Source organism: Salminus brasiliensis, chromosome 3 (genome assembly GCF_030463535.1).
Source record: "Salminus brasiliensis chromosome 3, fSalBra1.hap2, whole genome shotgun sequence".
Classification (NCBI taxonomy): domain Eukaryota; kingdom Metazoa; phylum Chordata; class Actinopteri; order Characiformes; family Bryconidae; genus Salminus; species Salminus brasiliensis.
In genome coordinates, this window is record NC_132880.1 from 6019179 (window position 1) to 6043831 (window position 24653).

General features: G+C 44.4%; 1 protein-coding gene across 3 annotated transcripts in view; it reads right to left on the reverse strand.

The window, feature by feature from the left end:
• trip10a (thyroid hormone receptor interactor 10a) overlaps positions 1 to 24653 on the reverse strand; it is a 45285-nt gene that overhangs the window by 19987 nt on the left and 645 nt on the right. For 2 of the 3 annotated variants that reach the window (XM_072675295.1, XM_072675293.1), the window contains exons 2-5: positions 16386 to 16501; positions 2745 to 2801; positions 556 to 703; positions 57 to 119 (exon numbers count right to left, since the gene is read on the reverse strand). In XM_072675295.1, coding sequence (XP_072531396.1) covers positions 57 to 119; positions 556 to 703; positions 2745 to 2801; positions 16386 to 16501 — 384 coding nt within the window. Of the gene's footprint in view, positions 1 to 56; positions 120 to 555; positions 704 to 2744; positions 2802 to 13487; positions 13570 to 16385; positions 16502 to 24653 lie in introns of those variants that run through there. The other variant, XM_072675294.1, reaches the window with a different exon arrangement.

A 24653-nucleotide genomic window follows, 5' to 3' on the forward strand; every position in this document is an offset into this window, starting at 1 on the left:
TGCAGCACAACAGGGCATTGTAAACCACCGTCGCAGACGGAGATGCGCACGCTTACATTGTCGAGCTGCTTGTAGGTGCTCTCCAGAGACTGCTGGGCCTTTTTGGCGTCTGATAGATGCTGAAAATTCATAAGACAAAAACAAAAACTGTTGTCAGTGCAGTTCGGCCTCAACTGTACCACATAAACACCACCCCCTCACCAAATCCCAAGTGATACATATAATAAATACGCTGACTGATATTTTGGTACGTGGCTATTAAATAACAAACCCAAAGCATTCTTCTAAACATCCAAAAGTGACACCAGCACAATGTGATCCCCCCCCAACACACTGCCCACCATTTCAATTTCCTTCTAACCACAACAGTGCAGCATGCCTTCCTGTAGCCCTCCTCCTCCTCCTCCATCCCACCCTACTCCAGCTCCGTGTCTCTCTGCTCTCCACCCATCCATCCCTCCCATCGCTGACTTTATTTTAAGCATGGCCCAGTTTTTGCTCTCTCGCTCTCTCTTTCATGTGCTCGCTCTCTCACTCTCTCACTCACTCACTCACCGTCTTGCGCTCCAGCTTGAGCTCCTGCAGGTACTTGGTGAGCTCGATGCAGATGTTCATCATCATGTTCTCAGCGATCAGCTCTCTCTGCCCCGCGTAGTCATTCATCTCGTTCAGAATGTCCAGGAATGACTGGTGGTTTGAGAACCTTGAATGAAAGATCGAAATGAGGAAAAAGAGAAAGAACAGAACAAAAATAAAATAATGAAGAATGATGAAAATGAAAGAGCAAAAGAGGAAATAATTAAATAAATAAAATCCTTACCTAAGATTACACGAGACAAACAAGAAAAAAAAAGAAAAAGAAAAAAGAAAGAAAGAAAAAAAAGAATAGAAGAAAAGCAATAAAATGATCTAAAGACAATACACTGAAGGAATAAGCTAAAAATAAAGGTAAGAAAAAGTATAATAGATAAAAAAGCAGAACTTACATAAGAAGGAGGAAAGGAAGTATAAAAGAAGGAATCAAAAAAGAAGAATGGAACAATATAAGAAGGAGAAGTAAAGAAAGAAAGAAGAAGGGATGAAAAGGAAGACAGAAAAAAAGGAATTCTAAAAGAAGGGAGGATGAAAAGGAAGAAAGAAGAAAGGAAGAAAGAAAGAAGAAAGAATGAAAAGAAAGATGAAAGAAGAAAAGAAGGAAGAAAGAAAGAAAGAAAGATAAGGAAGGAAGAAAGATAAAAAGGGAAGAAATCAAAGAAGGGTGAAAGAATGAAGGATAAAAAGGAAAATATAAAAGCAGCAATTCTAAAAGAAGGAAGCATGAAAGAAGGAAGCATGAAAAAGAAGAAAGAAAAGAGGGAAGGATGCAAGGATAAATGAAAGTAAGGAGGAAAAGATGGAAAGGAAAGCGGCTCTATTTGGACGGGATTAGTTTGATGTGGGAAGGTGGACTGATGTCATTTTACTACAGGATATCTGTAAAATCTATGACTGAGTAAGAAATCTCTGCATAAATGATGGGAGTGACCGCGTGATTTACACACCGGCGTCACCTCAAAAAAAAAACAAACAAAAAAAAAACAACCAATTTTCTAACCCAGCTCTAACCTTTTAAAATTTTAGTTTGCAAATTAGCAGCTACATGTTCATATCACGCATGTAGGCTAGCCTCTACGCTAGACAAAAAAAAAAGAGGTGGCATGCCTCTGAATTTGCCACAGGCGAGTACGGTGTGCTTGGTCTGTTTTCGTACCCGGGAGCGACCCAGAGCACTGATCTCCAACCCTCTTGAAACCGGTGGTGTCCTTTTCACTTCAAGCGAACTCTGGTGTGTGTGGAAGCTATCTGCTCCCAGTGTTACATATAGGGTTGAGCGATGGGTTAATTTTGTCACGTGAGAAACAAAACAAATGAACCTTCCTACCACTTGGCAAAAATATGTGCAGAAAAGCTGACTGTGCAAATTTAGAAAATTCAGTGTCGGCTTCGTTCTGCCGACAGTTTCGTGGTGCAGTTTTTTTGGTCAGAGGACTGTGGGCAAGGTAGGATGTAGCATTTCTGGGCTGTACCTGAAGGGTTAGTCACTTTGGAACGGTCTTCTTTGACGTGGTGGCCAAGCCTGGGCTACAGAGCTTCAACAAGCAGGTATGACCCACAAAGCGATTAACAGTGAGACAGTAAAGTAAAAATCAGAGAGAAGCTCAGGTAATTATCACAATCACAGGCCTAAGAAGAAGAACAGAACAGAAGAAGGAAAGAAACCAAGAGAAACAAAAGAAAGAAAGGAAAAATGACCGTTGACGAAACCAAAGATAAAGAACAAAAAGAGCGTGAGAGATAAGGGGAGGGAGAGAGAGTGCGAGCGAGCAATAGAGATTGAGTAAGAGGGTTATAGAGGTAGAGAGAGATATATAGTGTGAGAGAGATAGAGGTAGAGAGAGATGCTGCTGGTACTGATTTTACTGCAGATAAGGGGAAATGACAGGCAGGTCTCAATAGGCCCTCATTTCCATCTGGAAGCTCCTTCCTCTTTCCTAGCCGCTGCCATTAAACCATTTGCATGCCTCTGCAGATGGGTCTGGATCACCTTCAGCCTGAGCGGATTCAGGCTCGCTCAGACCCCACTTGCTCTCAGGACAAGGTCCTGAATCCAGGCTCGGATTCTCCATTCATTTGTGTATGACCAGCTTTCATTGATTTAGTGTATTTTGAATGCAAGCGAGCAGGCCGTTACCCTTCCCCATTACCTGCACTCCAGCTCCTCCTTGCTGCCTCTTTTCGGGCTGTACTTCTTGGTGAGATTCCTGCAGAGAGAAGATAGATGATGATCATAAATCAAAACTATGGATCACTCAAACCTCCAGTCAAACTGCCAAACTGCTTAACCCTCCACACTCAGAAAAATGCTGAGGCAGATTCATTACATCCTTTAAAACGCAGGGGCTTCAAAGGGTTCTTAGAGCTTGTTTTGGGTCCAGAAAGAGCTCGCTTGTATTTGTATGGAGATGGAGGAGATGTGTGGGGGTGAAAACCCCTTAAAAGGCAGAAAGAAATTCACTCACTCCTCTCCAGTCCCTGTTTCCTAACTCCAGTCCTGGTGCTCCCCTGGTGCACATGCCTGTTGTAACTAAGGTGCTTTGAATGGATCCATAAGGAGCCATCTTTAAAACAGTGTGTGTGGATTTGATGAGAAGAGATGGAAGGATCGGTCGGCTGTGTATTACAGCTTTGCAGCATTACACTACAATTCCACCTTAAAACAGCACCGCAGTTACAATATGCCTCCTGTAGGTTCTGCACTTTAAGGTGGAATGGAAAATTCTGGGAATTCCAGGAAGAAAAATTAACATTTTTGAACAAACTCTGCGCAGGAGGCTTCGTTTTGCGGTGCTGAGTGAGGGCAATGTAGGATGTAGCATTTCTGGGCTGTATCTGAAGGGTCCCTCACTCTGGAACAGTCTTCTTTGACGTGGTGGCCAAGCCTAGGCTACAGAGCTTCAACAAGCAGATGCTGGATTATCTAGTGGAGTCAAGATAGGTGATGTCAACATATTGCTAACTAGGACGATATATACATTTACATTTAAGGCATTGAGCAGACGCTCTTCTCCAGAGCGACTTACAAAAGTGCTTTGCTCTTTACCCAAGAAAAACCTCAGCTAGTTTAAAAAGGCTAAAAATTCAAAAGATACCTCTAAGCTTAGACACTACTAAACAAGGCAATATGGAGACCATAGTGCTCTACTATTGATCCAAGGACTCTTGGAAGAGGTCTGGGTTTGAAGACAGCGAGCGACTCTGCTGTTCGGACGCTTGTCTCTGGACACGTGGATCTTAAGGGATGGTGGGTCGAGCTGAGCCGTACTTGAAGCTGGAAGGGCTCTTGGTGCAGATCAGCTTTTGACCATTGCCATCATGTACAGAGGGGCTGGTCCTTTCTGAGCTTTGTAGACCAGCGTCAAGTTAAAAACTTATCAGTCGATACCCGATACCAGTCTGATATCATTGCTAAATTAATAAACCATATACCTCACCATGTGGGAGAGACTTAAGGCATCAGGATTGACTTAAACATGACTTTACTAACTTCATAAAACTAAATATAACAAATGAACACAGATATAAATCTGCTAAACTGACATGTCATTTATTTATTTGCACATTTAGTGCAAGTCTCATACCACCAAATTAAAGTGAAAGGATCGGCTCCATGGATCGGCCTAATTATCCGATACCTGATCCAGCTAATTTTGTTAATATCGGATCGGGGCATCTCTATTGCTAACTCCGATTGGTTACGGAAAAATACGGAACAACCATCAGCATCACAACAACTACAGATAATAGTCATAAGAGGATCAAATTGCCAAAAAGAAGAGGTTTTAACACCTGCAGGATTCTTTACAGAACCAAAAGAGAGGTTCTTCTATTGCATTGCTCAAAGAACCCTCTGAAGCACCACATTTTTAGGAGTAAACCTTAGAACTCCAATCCAGGAGCCCTGTTTTGTTATGCATGCTCACCGGAGTCACAGAGTCGTATCATTAGTTATTTATCAACCCCTTCTGGGAATCATGTGCAGTACAGTGGGGGAAAGCACAACAGCGAAGCTCCAGGATTGGAGTTGGGAAACACTGCCTTAGAAAACAGTGGACATTCCTCCAAGTGGCCTTTAACGACTCCTGAAAGTCCTTACTTTAGTAACCAAATGGCTTGATCATATGACTCCCAACGACTTCGCTTATGTATGTAACTGTCTTTAAAAAAAATAATAAAAAAATAAAAATAAAAAAACACCACGGTCAGACCTCACAGCCATGACTTTGCTCGGACTACGTGGCGGCTAGGGATGTGAAAGCATGTGTCCATGTAATTAACCGTTCTTTCCCTGACCAGCAAATCTGAAGTGTTTACAGTAAACTGGACTGGAAGAGGTTTTAGGGGTACACAACTCGAGCTTGCAGAACCCAAAAACACATTATTTTGACTGGTGATTTGCTGGCTCCAGGTCAGCACAAATTTCATTCATCTTGCACACTTACAGTAGTTGCCAAGCAACAAAAGGAGGCCTATCTGTAGTGGACAGAAATGTAATCAGGCCTCGGGGGAAAAAAATAAAATAAAAATAAAACAGTTAGAGCTCCAGGCTATTGATCACAAGGTTGTGGGTTCGATACCTGAGCTCAGCATGCGGCCACTGTTGGGCCCTTGAGCAAGGCCCTTCACCCTCTCTGCTCCCCGCTCTGGGTGTGTGCTCGCTGCCCTTAGTTCACTAGTGTGTGTGTGTGTATGTGTGTGTGTGTGTGTGTGTGTGTGTGTGTGTGTGTGTGTGTGTTCACTACCACAGATGGATAAAATGCAGAGGACACACTTCGCTGTACATAGTGCAGTGACAAATACTTGCACCTTTACCTTTTACCATTTTTAATTATTCAACACGAGTTCAAAGAATTGATTGTACCCTGATATCTACCCAGGGTCAGATATTATGGTTTGTTTTCATGTTCCACTGTAAAATAGCTCTACACTCTAGACTCTCAGCTCCTTTATTTACCTTCTGAGAACGTCCGCACCGCTGCCGACTGGGTAATAATATCCGTTAATGGTGCCTTGAGGACAGCGGATGGTGCTCCAAACACCATGATTAAAATAAAGACTCCAAACTGGATTGGGATTAAAAGAGTAGATACCCAATCCATTAAAATACGCCTGGATCAGGCCCAATCCACATCCACTGGATCGGATCGGGACATCCCCATCCTAAAACATAGTCCACTAGAAGCTGTAAAGTCAACTTGCTGAAAACATGATCACCATCTATTATCTGTTAATGCCATTATGGCTTTGTCCTAGTTTGACCCCTCAAACCATCCATAGTAGCGCAGGGTAAATGGCAAGCCGCTCACATGCTGCATGTTGCTTTGATAGAACCTCTAATTTTAGCCTTTTGTTCAAATCCATAGATAAAAATCAACCAGCAGCAATTAAACTACATCAACAGCAAAGTGGAGCTCCAGTTTCCCCTTCAAGAGCTTCCACTGGCAGACCAGTCCGAACTGAAACTTTTTGGAGCTCCGGGACCGTTTATATCTGGTATAAGGCCAGTCCTGCATTTCCACAGTTCTACAGTACATCCTACCAACTTTTAAACATGGTGGTGGTAGCAGGATGTTGTAGGGATGTTTTGCCTGATCGACTAAAATCAATACCCAAATACGTTGGGAACTAACTTACCAGTCGATTAGTTGATTACGTCGTCACACGAGTTTCCCACGAGAACTACGAATGGTTCTGGACGTATGTGGGCCGCAGATTAAACGACAACAGTGGGGAATACGGTTTCACTGCTGCTGTTACTTTTTACAGTAAAAACTCCCCTAATCTGGACGCAGAGCTGCAGTGGACGCATACAGACTGAGCAGCTGTCTGAGCAGATGGCAGATGAGCGCATGGCAATCTGCAGAGGCATCCCTCTGGTGTGCAGAGAGCAAAGTTCTGTTAGTGTGAGGCGTGGGAGTCTCATATGGACACGGGCTGAGCATACGAAGGAGAAAGTCAGTCGATAGAGAGACGTTGTAAAAGATGGGAGCAGCCACTGGATGAAAGATGAACACGTCCTCGTAACGCTCCACATGGCTTCTGTTTACAGATACAGTCCCGCCCTTCAACAAAAAAGAGCCAATCAGCTTGCAGATTACAGAATCACTCCTGCCCCTTAAGAAAACGAGCCAATCAGCTTACTGGTTACAGATAAAGTCCCACCCTTCAAAAAAAAAGAGCCAATCACTTGCTAGATACAGAAACAGTCCCGCCCTTCAACAAAAAGAGCCAATCAACTTACTGGTTACAGAAACAGTCCCGCCCTTCAACAAAAAGAGCCAATCAACTTGCTGGTTACAGATACAGTCCCGCCCTTCAACAAAAAGAGCCAATCAACTTACTGGTTACAGAAACAGTCCCGCCCGTCAACAAAAAGAGCCAATCAACTTGCTGGTTACAGATACAGTCCTGCCATTCATCAAAAAAAGAAACCAATCAGCTTGCAGATTACAGAAACACTCACCCCCTAAGAAAACGAGCCAATCAGCTTACTGGTTATAGATGAAGTCGCGCCCTTTAAGGAAAAAAAACAATCAGCTTGCAGATTACAGAAATACTCCCGCCCCTTAAGAAAAAGAGCCAATCAGCTTACTGCTTACACATACAGTGCTGTCGTTCAACACAACAACAAGCCACTCAGCTTAATGGTTACAGATACAGCCCCACCCTTCAACAAAAAGAGCCAATCAATTTGCAGGTTACAGAAACACTCCCGCCACAACGGGCCAATCAGTTTGCTGGTTACAGATGAAGTCGCTCCCTTTAAGGAAAAGAACCAATCAGTTCACTGGTCACTGGTTACAGATCAGTTCAACATCATGAGCCAATTAGCTTACTGGTTACAGATCTAGCCCCACCCTTGAACAAAAAGGGTAGACCACACAGTGGCTCCAAATAAAAGTCACCAATACAAAATCTCAGCTTTTTTCTGTTTGCTGATCCAAAAAATGATGGAAGTTATTTTATCGCTGCTACTCTGCACTGCCTTAGTTTAACATTTTTATTTTAGATTATATTATTTTTTTATATTAGCAAGAAAGTTTATTAAAGCAGTACATTTATACTCTAATCTATGTCTTCACTGTTAGTTCGCTGGACTTCAGGCTGTTTTAAGCATTTGCTAACTAAGGTCACTGTGATCAGAGGATCGCTGGTTCCAATCCCGGTCATACAAAAACCAGCTTCTTTTTTTTTTAGCCTCCAGGGTGGGTAGATGGCGCCCACACCCCCCACCGCTTCACTGGTGCATTGGAGCAGGGTTTGTGTAGTGGTTGCCTGGCGATGAGAAAAAATGACCGACTACATTGCGCACTTCTACAATTGCTACGATACTCTGGCGTCGTTTGGTAAATGAGTGATTCATCATAATAATAATAATAATAATAAAATAATTTCAGAATGAAAATAGTATTTGGTTGCTGCGTCAATTTACAGCAGAACGCAAAGGTCTGGACCCCCTGTTCTGTGTCTGTGTGTTACTGTGAATAATTAAGTGAGTAGAAGATCAGGTGATCTGCAAATGGAGCAAAGTTCAAGATGAAACATTCTTCAACATTTTAGGCAAAAATTGTGATTTTGTTTTGTTGTGAAAATAAAGGAAAGAAGCTCCATGCAAACGTTTGGCCAGCCCAAGAGATCAGAGCTCTCCGATAACTTTTACCAAGGTCTCAGACCTTCATCGCTCTGTTTAGACTGCGGCTTGTTCACGTTGGAGGTTGTGGAAAGGCCAGGTGATGCAAATTTCAACCTCACCCCAACAATTAGCCTCCATGGGCTCCTCTGCTCAGCTGCCGAACACTCACGGATGCCCGTAAAGCAGGAGAAGACTAGAAGATAGTGAAGTCTTTTCAGATTGCGAAGTTTCCTCAGTCCGCTGTGTAATTAAGAAGTTGCAGGTAAAGGAACGGTGGAAGTCAAGTGAAGCTTTCAGAGAGAACTGCTCGCAGGGTCGCTAGAAAAGGATAATCAGAACCTCCTGCAAAAAGGCTCTTCAGGAAGATTTTGCTGACTCTGGGGTGGTGGTGCACTGTTCTACTGGCCGACTGGTTAAAGATAAAGTTTCCCCCTTCAAAAAAAAGAGAGCCAATCAGCTTGCTGGTTACGGATTGCCGGTTAAGTCCCATCCTTAATGACTGCGGACAAGAATCTCTGTAGTAGTGGTGCACTGTTCTACTGTGCGGAAACTAGGGATGCACCGATCCGGCTGTTTCAGTTCCGATACGATAAATAAACTTTGCATATCGGCCGATACCTGATACCGATCCGATACCATTGTTGAATTAATAAACCGTATATTTCCCCATGTGGGAGAGACTTCAGGCATCAGGATTTGACTTTGTAAAACACACAAACAGTAATCAGTCTTATTTTTTTATATTTAGCGTAAACAGTAATTAAACAAATAAAGAAGTAACTTGGTCAAACTTGCAAAACTGCAAAAATGTAAACATTTTGTGGTCTCACACCAACCAATTAAAGTGAAGGATCGGCTCCATGGATCGGCCTAATTATCAGATACCTGATTCAGCAAATTTTGTTAATATCAGGACCGATATTCGATCCTAATATCAGATCGGTGCATCTTTGGCAGAAACACCTTCACAAATATAGCCTTCATGGAAGAAATTCATCAAAAGAAAAGCTTTCCCCATGTCCACACCGCAAAAATAAGCATCAGACGTTTACAAAGGAACATCTAAACAGTTCTGATTCCTGCTTCCTGCTCCCAGCAGACCACATTCACACACACACACACACACACACACACACATGTTCAGAGAATAGAGATCCCTCAATGTAAAAATACAATGTGCAATACCCCCCCCCCCCCATATGTGCAATTAACAGTCATTTGCAATTACCTGTAAATAATCTGTAAATAATAGTTATTGCTTTTTTACTTCTATTATTTATATTGTGTATATAGTGGTCATTTATCTACGTTTTTGTAACAGGGTGTCTTGCTATCCCTTTCTGCTGTGACTCTGAGAATTTCCCCACCGTGGGACTAATAAAGGACTATCTTATCTCCTGCATTTTCTACCCAAAGAAAAAAAAAAAAAAAAAGACACTGCTTATTAATGGCGAACATCTTTCTTTAAGGTGGAATTTGAGCAAACAAGACAAGTGCCAATGATGGCGATTAGCCAATTGATCACAACCGCATGGGCAGGGTTTGTGGCGGTGCATAAACATAAATAATAATTAAATAAACAAACCTGACACTCTAAATTTGCTGCTTATTTTATCAGGTTTTTGCAAAGCCTTTTTTACATCGTCAGTGTTTAAATGACCATTCACAGCTTGATCTGAACTGGAACGTTTGAACCTTTCATTATTATGCTGCCTGGTTGGCTTCTCAGTCGGATACACGCACGCACACACGCACTGAAGGCATGTGCAGACATTTAAAAAACATATTCAACAAACAAACAAACAAATAAACAAACAGTGTATTAAAAGGCCTACAGGCAGCGAGCGAGCGGAGAGTGACTCATGTAAAAGCCCAGGCAGGACAGCTTGCCACTGTTATCTGCTACACTCTAATTGGAATTTTGGCTTGAACGACACCTCGCTCTCAGCTGTATTTGCATGTACACAATAGCTGGTGTGTATTTCCGCAGCAGAGCTGCTGGACCTGTTTTATATAATCTAAAACCCTGTTCGGACGGGATTAGCTGGAAATGGGGAGGTGGGCTAATGTAATTATTACAGAGTTTCTCTGGGATTTTCGTCCCGCCTGAACGCACCATGTGAGGGTGTTTCCACACTGGAGCTCTTTTTCTTAGCCGTAGGTGCGCATGCTCCGAGAGTGGTCAAGTGTTAAAGCTGATCTCTGGTCCTCCAGATATGGGTGGGTCTGGGGTTTGCTTCGAGCGACTTGGGTGTTGCATGAGGGCACTGGTGGCTCAGCGGTTTAGAGAACCTGGGTATTGATGTTGATGTGGGTGTGATACCTGGGCTCGGCCAGCTGCCACCGTTGGGTCCATGAGCAAGGCCCTTCACGGTCTTTGCTCCCCGGGTGCTCGAGCTCCGGGCATGTGCAGATGTTTGATCAGTAGTGCGTGTTCACTGCACAGCTGGGTAAATCGCGGAGGCCGAATGGTGAATACGGTGGTCTTGTCTGGTCTTGATTGGTTGATTTTCGACTTCACCTGCATGGCCAGAAACCTTCTCCAAACCTTGTTTGGAGGTGTTCTCCTGCACAGGGAAATACCACGACTGCAGAAAAGCCCTGTTCTTCGCTACCAAAGTGTCTGTATCCAAGAAAAATTGGGAAATTCAACAAACGGATGAACCTAGGCCGTACTATTTTACAAAAATGGCAAAGAGAAGGGACATTCCAAATTGCTCAAATCCATCCTGGTTTAGGACTCGTATTCAAGTCAAGTGTGAGACACAACCCCCTCATGTTTTTTGGACCACAAAAGGGTCTCTGGGCTCACCAGGTTGTACGTTCTAGACCCAGGATTGCCATCTCCACCTAGGGGAGAATCTCAGATCTCAGCGATACAGGTTTACATCCCGATACACAGTTCATTTCAATACTGTGCTGAAATAATTCCACCCTTCCACACATCTACACACCCAATACCAGCAGGTGTCCTCCCCTCCGTCATCTCCGGCTCCTCAGAACAGACCATGTGCGCCTGAGCTTTGTTTTCAGACCAGTTATTTGAATAAAACAGGCCATGACCTGTTTTACAAGACAGCTCTAGAAAAGACAGCCTGACCCAGGGACAGAAGAGCCAGCCTCGCTCAGGCTCCAAAATAGCACCACAACCCCAATTTACATACGCAGTCAGAGCTTCATGAATGGAAGCTGTGAGAAGGCTGAAAAACGCTGAAGTGCCTCTTCTGCTGTAGATGTAGCGTACGCTGTACTACAGTGCTTCTTTTAACCCTTTAAAGCCAAGAGTATTATTTGATATATTTGGGGGTTTGAGACCTTGAGATCTCTGCATAATGAATTAGGTATTATAATAATTATTAAATAAGCCAAGCCTATGGCATTTCAGCAATGAGGAGAAATATGTGCTCTATGGTATAAAATGACCTCCGTTATGTTTCCTGTAGCATTTCATATGAGCCTGCTAAAGACCTCAAGCCTTGCCCTTAGAGCCTTAGGATGTAACCCACATGAGGGCCGAGGACCTCATCAACATGGCTTGTGACCAACAGCATGTCAGCGATGCTGGTGAGGCCGGAGGTCGGCGCGGTAGCGATGCTGGGCAAGGCCAGAGGCCGTCACGGAGGGGATGGTAAGGCTGCAATAGTGGTGCTAATGCCCCAACAACAGCGATGCTGGTCAAAGCCAGATAGCATCACGGAAGGGATGATAACGCCGCAACAGGGATGCTGGGCAAGGCTGGCGGTCACTGCGGTAGCAATGCTGCATGAGGCCAGCATTCGGTGTGGTAGCAATGCTAATGGCGCAGCAGCAGTTAGAGAATCATTTGTATATATGAATAATAGCAATAATAGAGAACATAGAAGAAATTATATATCATTGATAACAAATAATTCAATATTTCAATTCACTGGTTCGAATCCCGGTCATACTGCAAGCCGTCGGCAGCCATTGAGGCCCAGAAAGGGCACAGTTAGGCTTGCTCTCGTCAGGGTGGGTTGATGGCACTCTCCTCCCACATCGCTTCGTTGCAGTGATTACGTATGGGTTGAGTAATTTACAGTCCAAATTGGTGAAAAAAAAGGGGTGAAGGAAGAAATAAATAATAATTAAAAAATGACATACATATTTCTATGTTTGAAATGACAAAGAAATAAAGTACAACTCAGAATATTACAGGTTGAACAACTTTGTAGGTTCTACAGGTTGTTTTAATAAATAAATAAATAAATAAATAAATAAATAAATAAATAAAAATCACAACTGCTGAATGTCCGTAGTCGTGTTTGGAGCGATGGGTGATTTGTTCGCGAGCTCCTCACAGCGGAGAGGGTAACTTTGTGCTTAGCATGCTGGCTAACTCGCCTACAGTAAACAGTAAAGTCACAGAAAGGTGAGAATACAGCCTCCTGAATGACTGTGTGTGCAGTATCTCTCCCCTGCCCGGTTTCATTGGTCATTTAGAGCCAGTGGGGGGAGAACCGGTTGCATTTAGACATGGCTAACGTTAGCTTTTCCTCATTTTTGATGCTTCAAACCTGGGTTGCCTATCTTCAGAGGTCGGCCAGGGCAGGCCAGGGCAGGCCAGGGCAGGCCAGGGCAGGGCAGGGCAGGCCAGGGCAGGGCAGGGCAGGCCAGGCCAGGCCTGCTTACTGTTGTAGATTCAAAAGGCAAAGTTTACTAGGACGCAACGTTTCATACAAAAAAACTGCATTGATGTATAAAAAGAAGCCATTTTTACATTAGATAAAAAACGCTGGGTAGCTTCCATTAGCTGCTATTGAATGTTAGCGACTGGGGAACCATTTGGACCAGGCACAGTTCAGCAGCAGTTAGCTAGCCAGCCAATAATGTGTTATTTAGAAACTATGAAGCTCCAGAGCCAGCCCATTACAAATGGCACCTTCTGGCAGAGAACACACCGTGTAGATGTTAGCTAACTGCTGGTTATTTTAGTACAATAGTGAGGTACATGAACTGGTGTGGACTACAAATGTTAATGGCTGGAGGGGTGATGATACACATGCTAATAGAGGTAGTGCAAGAACATGCAATACTTCATTCCAGTCTGGGCAAATGAGCTGCAGAGTTGCTCAATCACATCTGTCTGCAGGGTCATAGTGAAACAATGAAGTCTGCCTCCGAGGGTCATCCTGAAAGAGAACCTCCCTTTGCCAGTCTATTACCACCCATATGTACATTTATAAACCTCGGCCTGCAAAGATACAGGCCAGAAAGGGCCAGCGCTGGCTGCATTCACCACATCTGTTAAAAGGGCTAAGCCAGGGTCGACCCCACTGCATGGCTGGCTTCCTCAATCATGTGAAGGGTGCTGAAGCAGTGAAAGAAGGTTCCCTCCACTCTTCTTTTACTCTACTGGACCACATCCTCCCAGTCATATGCCGGTCTGCTCCCACTTCCCCTCTCTCTCTCTCTCCTCTTTCTGAGCAGCCAGCCAGAGGCGCAGGGCACAGGAAAAGCCATGTGAAGGAGCAGAGCGACAGAGGCCCAAAAGAGACAGAGAGCAGAGAAAGAGAGAGAGAGTGACAAAGAAAGAAAGCAGAAGAGTGATCAGAGAAAATGAGAGAGACTGGAGGAGTGAGACAGAGCAGGAGAAAACTCTCAGTTCCTTTCCACTGTGGTTTGAAGACCTATCATCAGGCTGTAACTCTCCACTGCGGGGGCTGTCACAACAGAACTCAAATTACGCCGGCCTAAAACATACACAGTGGCATGCAAAAGTTTAGGCACCCCCCCTGGTCAAAATTCCTGCTAGGAAAGTAAATAACCCCCCCCCCCAGTTGACCACAAAAAGACCTCCAAGAAGGTTCAGCAGGGTCCTGGAGTTGGTGGTGCAAAGGAACATGCCTGATGCCTTTTGGACTGATGCAGCTGAAACAGAACCTCCTCCAGTTTCCTCTAGTGTGTTCCCTCTACTGTGGCTTTCTGTGGTCGCGATATGGCTTTAATTTTACGCAGTACTGGGAAAATGCTACTTGCTGAAGAATTGAAAACCTCTCGGAGTCATGAGGTGCCTGTGCATGCCTCCATTATAAACAATGAATTTTGAATTTGGTGAATGCAGCATGGTGCTCCAGTGCAAACCTTCTTTCGAACTGTAAAACCTCTCCAACTTAACGTTTAGCTAGTTTAATCTGCCCTCTCCCGGGTCTTACTTTCACTTCTTGTGTACACTGTTTCAAATTAAAAGCCTGTAAATGCCATTTCACAACATTTCATAAAAATCTGAAATAGCGGCGGTGGGAATTTAGCAGAGACCACCCGTCGCTGCAAAACTTATGTAGTGGAAACACTGAGAACTCTTTGGCTGCAATCAACAAAGGTATGACTGGAGGAAAATGGTGGCGAATTTCATGAGAACACCACCTTGGGGGTGGATCGATCATGCTCTGGACTTGCACTGCAGCCAGTAGAGGGACGAATGGATTCAATTATAGAGATAGTTCATAAATTTGGGGGGATGTGGGGATTCAGAGACCTCCCTGGTAAGAATGTGTAATTACATTGAGCATGTGTGTACTGAGAGTACTGTGCAAAATGTGCATGGTGGTCCAGTGGATTAAGGTGCGGTCACTATAATCAGAGGATCGCTGGTTCAAATCTGGTCATGCTATCAGCAGCCGAGGCCTGAGAGAGCACAACTGGCCGTGTTAACTCCAGGGTGGGTAGATGGCACTCTCTCCCCACATTGCTTTGCTGCGGTGTGGTGCTGGCCGTCACTGGCGTCTGCAAAGTGGTGTGGAGAAGCCGGGTATGTGGTGCCTCCCTTCAGGTGCGTCAGTTGCCCGGTGATGTTGCATTGGCGGCAAATTAGAAAATGAGGTTTGACTGGGCATGCGTCGGAGGAGGCGCGTGTTGGGGGCATTGCGTGCGATGGGGGAGAGAGTATGTAGGGGTTGGGTAACTAGCAGTCCAAAATGATGGGGGAAAAAAAGGGAGAAATGATACAAATTTATGAAATGTTAATAAAATGTGAAAGGTGGTGCGGTTTCCTTTCACTGTTTGCATCAGTACCATGGTTGCTCAGGTAAGAAGCAAGCGGGGATGGGTCCTCTCGTAAAACCCTGACATGGCCAAAAAACTTCCAGGAAAACCTACCAGACCACTCCTATTTTTAAAATGAATATATTAGGCTTTTGCAGGGACGGTCGCACAGCACACTGATACCATTTATTACAATATTGTTGTCCCTCCTCACTCCGAAAGACTACTGCTTTCAAATGTAATGAAAAAAATCTTAAGGACTGCTGCTTTAAACACCAGCAAACTCTGAAGCAAAAAAAAAAAAAAAAAAACAGGATGAGCTTCTACAAGATAGATAATGATAATAAAACCAAAGAATGGGCTACATTAAGAGGTGCAAGTTAAAGGTTTTGCCATGTCCCTAGTCCTAAATGTCCTCACAAACCTGTGGACAGACCTCGAGGAGCACAACTACAAGCATCACGCCGAACCTAGCTAGAACTTTACCTAGGAATAGTGGGCGAAAAAATATCCCAAACAAGAACGGAAAGACTCTTAGTTGCATAAAGCTGGAAATAAAAGGTATTTAGTAGCAGTGATGCTTGCCAGAGTGGGGTGTTAGTAAGTGCTGACCATGCAGGGTGTCCAAACCATTGCTTTGGGTCCTGTTTGTTATTGTTGTTTTTAGTAAAAGATGGAAATATAAAAGTAATCTTGCTTTAAATAATAAAAAGACTTAACTGGAAACCAGGTCATTTGACTTGCATAGCTACTCACAGCAGCAGGAATCTTGACCAGATTTTTTTAATGATTGATTTGTATTTTTATGGCCGAAACCACGCATCTCATTTGGTTGGGGCATCACTGGCATTTAAACCCCTGCTTTGAGAGCGAGAAAGTGAGTGAGAGACATTTGCTCACAGTTGAGAACGAGCTAGGAACGCTGCACTGGGCCGAGGCCAACTCTGTTTCACAGGAGAGCAGGCAAGTTCAGCTTTGCCCCAAACCAGTCATAAGACCCGACGTCAATTTCACAATCAGTTACAATGGTTCTCACACACACACACACAAGCGTGCGCACACACACAGCTGAAGGCCTCCATATGCGTCTGGAAGCATCCATGCAGATCACTCTCATTAATAACTGGTCAGCCTAGACATGGGACTTGCTCACCTCAGTTGCTTGGCATAGTTCTGCTCGATCTCCGTCCGTTCCTTCACAAACTTGACATATTTCTCCACCAGATCCAGCCCAGACTGAGTGTGCTTATCGATCACGTCATACTGGTCCTGTAGGGAGAGCAGAGCGGCCTTAACACAAGTCACAAGGCGGAGTGGGACACATATCAAACTGTAGAACAGGAATGAATGGCAGGAATGGGCAATAAGAAAAACCCTGCCATCACTACTGATCAGCGTCACACACCAGCATGCATTCCTGAGTTTATTAACGGTACCAGCACTTCTCAAACACTGAAGAAATGCCTGTAGCATGAAGGCAGACTTGGACTAATTACAGAAAGCCTGGAAACATAAACTGCACAGCAACCAGCGTCAGCCCATGTGATTATTTTATTAGTATTAGTGTGTCCCGATACGGTCTCTACTGTCCAGAGAGGAAGGCTTTCTACTAGATTTTGAAGAAGCCCTGCTGTGAGGATTTGATTGCATTTAGCAGCAAGAGCCTTAGTGAAGGCAACATCAGGATGTTGAATGATCCACCACCCAACCTGTCCCAAATGTATTTGATGGAGCACCACCGTCATTCCAGAGAACACACTTCCTCCACTGCTCCACGCCGCTGGGGGGTGGGGGGTGGGGGGTATTACACATGGTGCCAATAGGTTCATGTTTATCTGCTCCTATTCTATTGGCTGTACTTCTCTACAGGGACTAGACAAGCAGTTTGTGCTCACGCATGCGCATTTATTAGAAAGAGTGTCCACAAACATTTGGACAGCGAGTGGACCATTTTTCCCCCTCCTTTTTAAGTACTGTGATGTTATGGCTTTGCCATATATCTGACCCTCACTAGTGAGAAGAGCCAGGAGGGGCAGAGCTGGAGATACTGCCTGTCGCTCTATCTGCCCCCTCGTTACAGCCAGCATTCCACGGATTCTCTGCACGTTCCCAACCTTTAACCTACGGCTGGGTTATCTCAGGGAGGTCTTCCTGACGGCTAAGAATTCTTCCCCGTTCCTCCACAGGATCAGGGTTAGAGCTCTGAGGGCTAACACACTCATCTCTCTCAGACAGGACACAGGAAGTCTTCTCTACTTCCTGCCATGTTTGAGCATGACTTAACATACACACACACACACACACACACACACACACACATACAGTTGCTATGTGAGCAAAACACTGTACCTCCATCGTATCAACATCTTTTGACATATAGGCCAATGGTAATGATCCAGAGTTATTAACAAATTAATAGGCAAAAGTTTGGAAACCCATGTTTATAAACCCATGTTTACATTATATTGGCACCATGCCCAATGCCAGACATGGGCTAGAGGGGGTATAAAGCCCCCCAGCATTGGAGCTGTGGAGCAGTGGAAGAACTGTGTTCTCTGGAATGACGGATGGTGCTCCTTCCAGTACTTTTGGGATGAGTTGGGATTGAGTTGGGAACACTCTTGTTGCTGAATGCAATCAAACCCTCACAGCAGTGCTTCTCTAAAATCTAGTAGAAAGCCTTCCTCCCTGGACAGTAGAGACAGTTCCTTCCACAAAAGCAGAATAAACTATTTTAATACACTTGATACCAGAAGAAACAATGAACGAGCAGGTGTCCCAATACTTTTGCCCATTTAATGTATAACTGATCAATAGATATAATTTCTATCTAAATAGATAGATACTATTTTATTATTGGTTTAGGTAATTCATGCTGAATGCTGTTAAATCCGGTGAGCTGCTGATGGAACGGTGTGTGCTGGCTGGGGGCCTCCGGAAGAAATCTGGATCCAAGCTTCGTTCTTCAGACTAGCTCAAATGATCTCAACTACTAGTGGTGTTACTTTTTACTGTATTCATGTTTACCTGCATCAGTTCTAACGAGGGATCCACCTGATCAGATCCAGTGGATCGGGGCCGATCCAGGCATATTTTTAATGGATCGGGTCTCGGCTATTTTAATCCCAATCCATTTCTGATTATTCGCTATAACCGCCATCTGATGTCCTCAAGGCTCCAATAATGGACATTACTGCCCAGTCGGCAACAGCAGCAGCAGCGTGGACGTTCTCAGAATGTAAATAAAGGAGCTGAGAGTCTGCAGTGTGGAGCTATTTTACAGTGGAACATGAAAACAGACCAGAATATCTGACCTTTTATAAAATTTAGACATAGAGCATCACAGTAACCCAGTATAAACCAGTTATTACACACCAGTAGACAAACAACAGCAGATATCAGTCCAGAGTGTGTGGCTTTATACACACACAGGAAGCGATTAGACTGCAGTGTTGTAAGGGAGCTGGGAGCTGATTGGTCAGGGAGGAGAGTCAGATTGGATTATAAAGATATTATACACTATAAAACAGTAGTTTTAAGACAAGTCTCGCCTAAACTAGTCTAAACTAAATCCTCAGTCAGTGCAGAAAGTCTGATTATGGAAACTGAGACTAGAATAAAGGGATTTTCCTAAATGTATCAATCAGCAGCTCATCTGATCTAAACTGTGGGGCTGGATTATGTATACAAACACTACGAGTAGATCAATAATCAGCAGATACTCAGCATTACGAGACTCGCCTCAGACTGGTATCGGCTGATGCTCGGCATTAAGAGACCTTAGTCCGGCTTGGGGCTGGGAAACCGGCTCCAAATGTTTACTGGACACAACAATATTTACATTTTTTACAGCAGAACACGTCTCCTCTTTTTATCCGGCCTCTTAATGAACACAAAACCCATCTAGATGACTTGATTAACAAATGTAAAGTTTGCCAAACTGCAGTGCTGCAAACGTACCGAACTCCTACAACCTAGGAGACGATACACTATTCTGACAAAAGTTTTGGGACACCTGCTTATTCGTTTTTTCTTTCAAAAAAGCTCTTGTTGGGGTAACCATCTCTACTGTCCAGGGAAGAAGGCTTTTTTAAGCTTATAAAGGAGCAATGCTGTGAGGATTTGATTGCATTCATTTACATTTACAGCATTTAACAGATGTTCTTATCCAGAGCGACTTACAAAAGTGCTTTGCTATTTACCCAAGAAAAACCTCAGCTAGTTAGAATAGACTAAAAATTCTAAGATATCTCTAAGTTTAGACATTACTAAGCACAAGTCAGTAAGGAGACCACTCTGCTCAAGTTCTCTTGGAAGAGGAGGGTCTTCAGCAAGCGCTTCATTCCACCACTTTGGTGCCAGGACAGAAAAAAGCCTGGACGCTTGTCTTCCTTGGATTTTGAGGGATGGCGGGTCGAGCCGAGCCTTACTTGAAGCTGGAAGGGCTCTTGGTGCAGATCGGCTTTTGACCACTGCCATCAAGTACGGAGGGGCTGGTCCGTTCTGGGCTTTGTAGGCCAGCGTCAAGGTTTTGAATCTGATACGGGCAGCTACATTCAGTGAAGAGTGCGTTAGTGAGGTCAGGATGTTGGATAATGATCACCACCCCATTCTATCCCATCCCATGCCCTCCCCTACACCCCACACCCAAAAGCATTGAATGGAGCACCAACCAACCATCATTCCAGAGAACACCGTTCCTCCACTGCTCCACAGCTCAATGCTGCTGGGGGGCTTTACACCCCTATAGCCCACGCCTGCCATTAGGCATAGCGCCAATAGGTTCACGTTTATCCGCCTTAGTTAGTGAGCGATATTCTATTGGCAGTACTTCTCTACAAGGACCAGACATGCTGTGTGTTGGTGTGGGTGCAGATCTGCACATCTGTGTCTACAATAAGTGCAACCTACAGTAGCTGAATGCAATCTTTAGAAGGGGTGTCCACAAACATTTGGCCATAGTGAATTCAAGGATGCTTTTCAATATTGCAGTGTTTTAATGATTTTTAGAATGAATAAATGAATGAATGAATGATGTGTCATTTCCTAAACACAGCAGGAAAACCCCCACCGGAAACAACAAGCTAATTTGGTTAAACGCCGGTCAGCACTTTTCCTCGCTCTGCAGAAGAAATAGGCTCGGCTGAGACGGAGGAGAACTACTCTGGTATCGCTCTCTCTCTCGCTCCACTTCTCCAGTTCTTCTGTTCCTTTTTTGGTGTGTGCATGTGTGTACAAGTGTGTGTGTGTGTGTGAGGGAGCTCTTCAAGCACGGGCATGCCTGTGCTCGAGTGATGATATATCAAGAAATGCTTCCCTCCCTTACTCCGCACACCTTCGAGAGCCCAGCTACAGGACTGTGCATTAACAGAGGCGGGAAAAGAGGGGAGGAGGACCCTTCAGGGCCAGATTCCAAACAAGCTGGTCCATGTCCCAAGCTCCCCCTCCTCCTCGACATCTCAAAATGGAGTCAATGAGTAGAGAACAAATAAAGAATTCATCGCCCCCACACGACCCACTCACTGGCAAAGCAACACTTTTCAACTTCACTCAAAACAGCGGTCACATGAAGCCAAGCCGGCGTGCCTTTAGAGAGGCTTCTGAGAGGAAGGGCTGTTTAAGTAGCGAGCCCTACAAGAATACATCATCTGCATGACCAAACCAATCACTAACTGTGTGGAAGTTTAATGAGGAAACTAAGTAAACAACAGAAGGTGAAATATGTGTCCAGCAAAGCTAATTTCACATTAAGAAAAGCTTCGGAGAGGAACAGGACAACCCAGCTTTAACAGGGTAGCCACTGTATCCTGCTGTCAGACTGTCCTGTGGTAGACTATTTGATCAGTAGTGGGTAAAAGTAAAGGTCTGGTAGATCTGAGCCTGCCACTGGGCAATCGGGCCAGCACCCAGGACCTGTCAACTTTCAAGGGCCTCCAAAATGAAGAGATGCCTGAGTGGGGTCTCCAAATGCCAAAGGCCTCTAACTACCAAAGTCTTTAAGAGGTCGCCTCTGTGGGGCCTCCATAACGCGGAGGAGCCTCTATGGAGCCTCCATAACGCAGGAGAGCCTCGGTGGAGCCTCCATAACGCAGGAGAGCCTCGGTGGAGCCTCCATAACGCAGGAGAGCCACCAACCAAAGGCCCACCAACCAAAGTCAAAATGCCAAGAGTCCTCAAGGAGACTCCAACTACCAGGGCTTTAAAGGGCCCCCAAAACAGAGGCGCCTCAGTGGGGCCTCCAAATGCCAAAGTCTTTAAGAGGACTCTAACTTCCAGGCGCCTCTGTGGGGCCTCCAGAACGCGGGGGAGCAAATGCCAAAGACTTCTATCTACCAAAGTCTTCAAGCGGCCTCAAAATGCCAAGAGTCCTCAGGAACACTCCAACTACCATGGGCTTTAAAGGTCCCCCCAAAACACAGAGATGCCTCAGTGGGGTCTCCAACTGTGGAGGAGCCTAGGTGTGGCCTCCAAGAGCCGACGGCCTCTAACTACCAAAGTCTTCAAGGGGTCTCCAATTGCCCAGAGTTGTCCAAATAAACACAGAGGAGCCACAAAAGGGACCCCAAACACCAAAGGCCTTAAACTGTCAAAGATCTCCAAGTCGGCAAGAGGTCTCGGAAAGTCCCAGGGGCCTGGAAAGGCCCTCAACTACCAAAAGCTGATGACATGTTTGAGACGATCCACTGCAAATCTAAGTACTTCATTAAGACCATGTAAAGCTGCTTTCACATTTTTCTACATGAGATTGTTAATGTAGGGGCCTGGAAAGGTCTCAAGACCATCTATCTATCTATCCAATACTGGACACTGAGAGCATTAGCCTTCTTAGAGCTCACTCAAGATGTTTAATCCCTGCTCTAAAAAAAAATAAAATACAGAAGTCCTCTTATCTGCAGCGCTGTGTCCAGTTCGGTCTCAACCTCTCCCTTGATTTTCTTGTCTTTAACCCTGTCATTGTCTCGTCTCGCCTCGTTCCTCCCTAGGCAGAGAGCAAAGAGCAAAAACGCTGTGCAGCAGCCCACAGAGAATACACTAAATAGCACAGTGAGCCCTTCTCCGAGACATCATACCCAGTCAAGGTCCTTGGCAAACAGTTCTTCTGTTCGTCACGCTGCTATAATGACTTAATGCGAAGCCTGCTGCGCTGCATTTTTAAAAGCCATGTCGAAAAACACTCATGCAAATATTGGCACACGCCCCGAGATCAGCGCAGCAGTAGTTCTCTCAGACAGCACATAATGGAAGAGCGAGCTGGGGCCCAGAGCTGCCAAAAATAGCGAGAGGATTAACAGGGAAGCACTGGACGGATGCCGTGTCGTGGTCAAGACAGTGGCACCTAATGGCTAAACGCAAACTAAACCAATTAGGCTGGACGTTGCTTAGAGACGAGGCAGACCACGACCAGACTGATGAGGACGGACTCCTCTCATTCACTTTTGCCCTGACTCACTCCTGACTCACTTCAGCTATGTGGAGGGTGTGCTCATTCCCCAGAATGCAGAAAGAAAGGCTGTGCAGGACAGAGGAGTCAGAATTGTTTTAAATGGTCAAAAACTGAAATTATGCAAATGAGCTTTTCTCCAAGCCCTGTTTCACACAGACTACCTGGTCTAGCTGGGAAATATGATGATACTTTATCGTATTGTGATGAATTTTTGATGTTTCATTACAAACAGTGTAATTAGACTGGTTTAATCAGACGAAGAGCAGCAGATGACGAGTACAAACCACTGTACGGAGTCAGTGATTACTAAAAATGTTATGTAATATAGCACAGCCATATCGCCATATTGCCCAGTCCTACTATCAGGCGTTCATGTTAACAGGTTAAAGTACTCACACAGCCTGAGCTAGCATCATGCCAGGCCTTCCCAGACCTGGCCTAGAACCTATACCACAAAACTTGCAAGGGTTCTCAAAGCTGTAGGTTCTTCTTTGAGGTTTGTTAAGTTGGAACCGAACCAGTTTGTACCACATTTAAATAAAAGTTACCTTAAACTAAGAGTACAGTGATTTGTACTCAATAAATTCAATGAAAAGGCCCAATTACGCACTCTTTTAATGGACATAGCACTGGACAGGGGTCAAATATATGACTAGAAATGCATTTATATCGTAATAATAGATCACAATTAAGACAAAACATCCATTACATCCAGTTAGATCTTCACAAAACTTGTGTTTTCCGGCTAAAAGATCCAATTCAGGTTAAAAAAAAACAGGTAAACAGATGCTTATCATCTGTTCCACATCTTTTTATACTTCTACTCTCATTGCAAGGACCTACAAATTGAAATTTGACCAAAAGTCACACGCTACTGTGAAATAAGGCCACAGCAAACAGCTTCTCCTGCCATCTACTCCACACAGAACGGCACAACTTCACTGGTGTAAACTTCGGCCCATAGCCAGACCGCTCAACGCCGCTCGCAAATCTCTCTTCCTCCAGCAGCAGCAACCTGCCTTGCTCCTGAGCAACACCGAATATAAACACACAGCCGTGGACTGGATGGTGTGCCACCGAATTAGGGCAACACTAATTAGGCTAGCGCTCTAGTACAGAAGATGGAAAGGGGACAGAGGACAGAGGCCCAGGGGGAGCCAGCGTAATGGGGTCAGAAACTCCCCACCCACTTCTGTGCAATGCTCCATTTCCACACTGTTGCAGACACAGGTTTTGTGGAGGGTGTTTGTGACTGTAAAAATATTATTATTATTATTATTATAATAAGTCCTATTTCCTTCCTTCTTACAACAAGGCCAAAGGGTCACAGGACCTGGCTGTCAGGGACAAGCAGCTTCACATGAGGGGAGTGAGAGAAGCAGGCAGGCAGGCAGGCAGGCAGGGTACACACACAGCCTGTGGGTGCAGGTAGAGACTACTGTTGGTTGTTGTTATTGTTGTTAAAATGACTGACATTTTTAATAATTGTCAGGACACAGGAGATACATTAAACATAGAGGAAGAGCAAGAGGGCTCTTGTTAATATTGCTGGGAAAACAGAGCCTGCAAATTTTAAAAAGTTACTGGAAAAATTAATGTTTATACTAATGGCTGACTGCCTAATTTTTACCATAGTAATAAAATAAATAATTAAAAAAATAAATAAATAAATAATTTAAAAACACACAAACGACCAGCCTCTATATAAACAGCCTCGGGTACAAATCCCAGCTACTTGCAATACCGTCTATGTCGGAGCCCGGAGTAAAGCCAGGGTAGCGGACAGCTCGTCTTAAGCATTTTACAAGTAACTTGCCTGTAAAATCTCGACTAAGTCTCTTTTAGAAAACGTAATAAGTATCTACTTTACGTAGTTCAACGTTTAAATAGACAGTATACCTTAAAATACATGGACATTTTCAAGTTTTCGCTAGCTAACCAACTACCTAGCCAATGTTAAATAATATTAGCACTAGC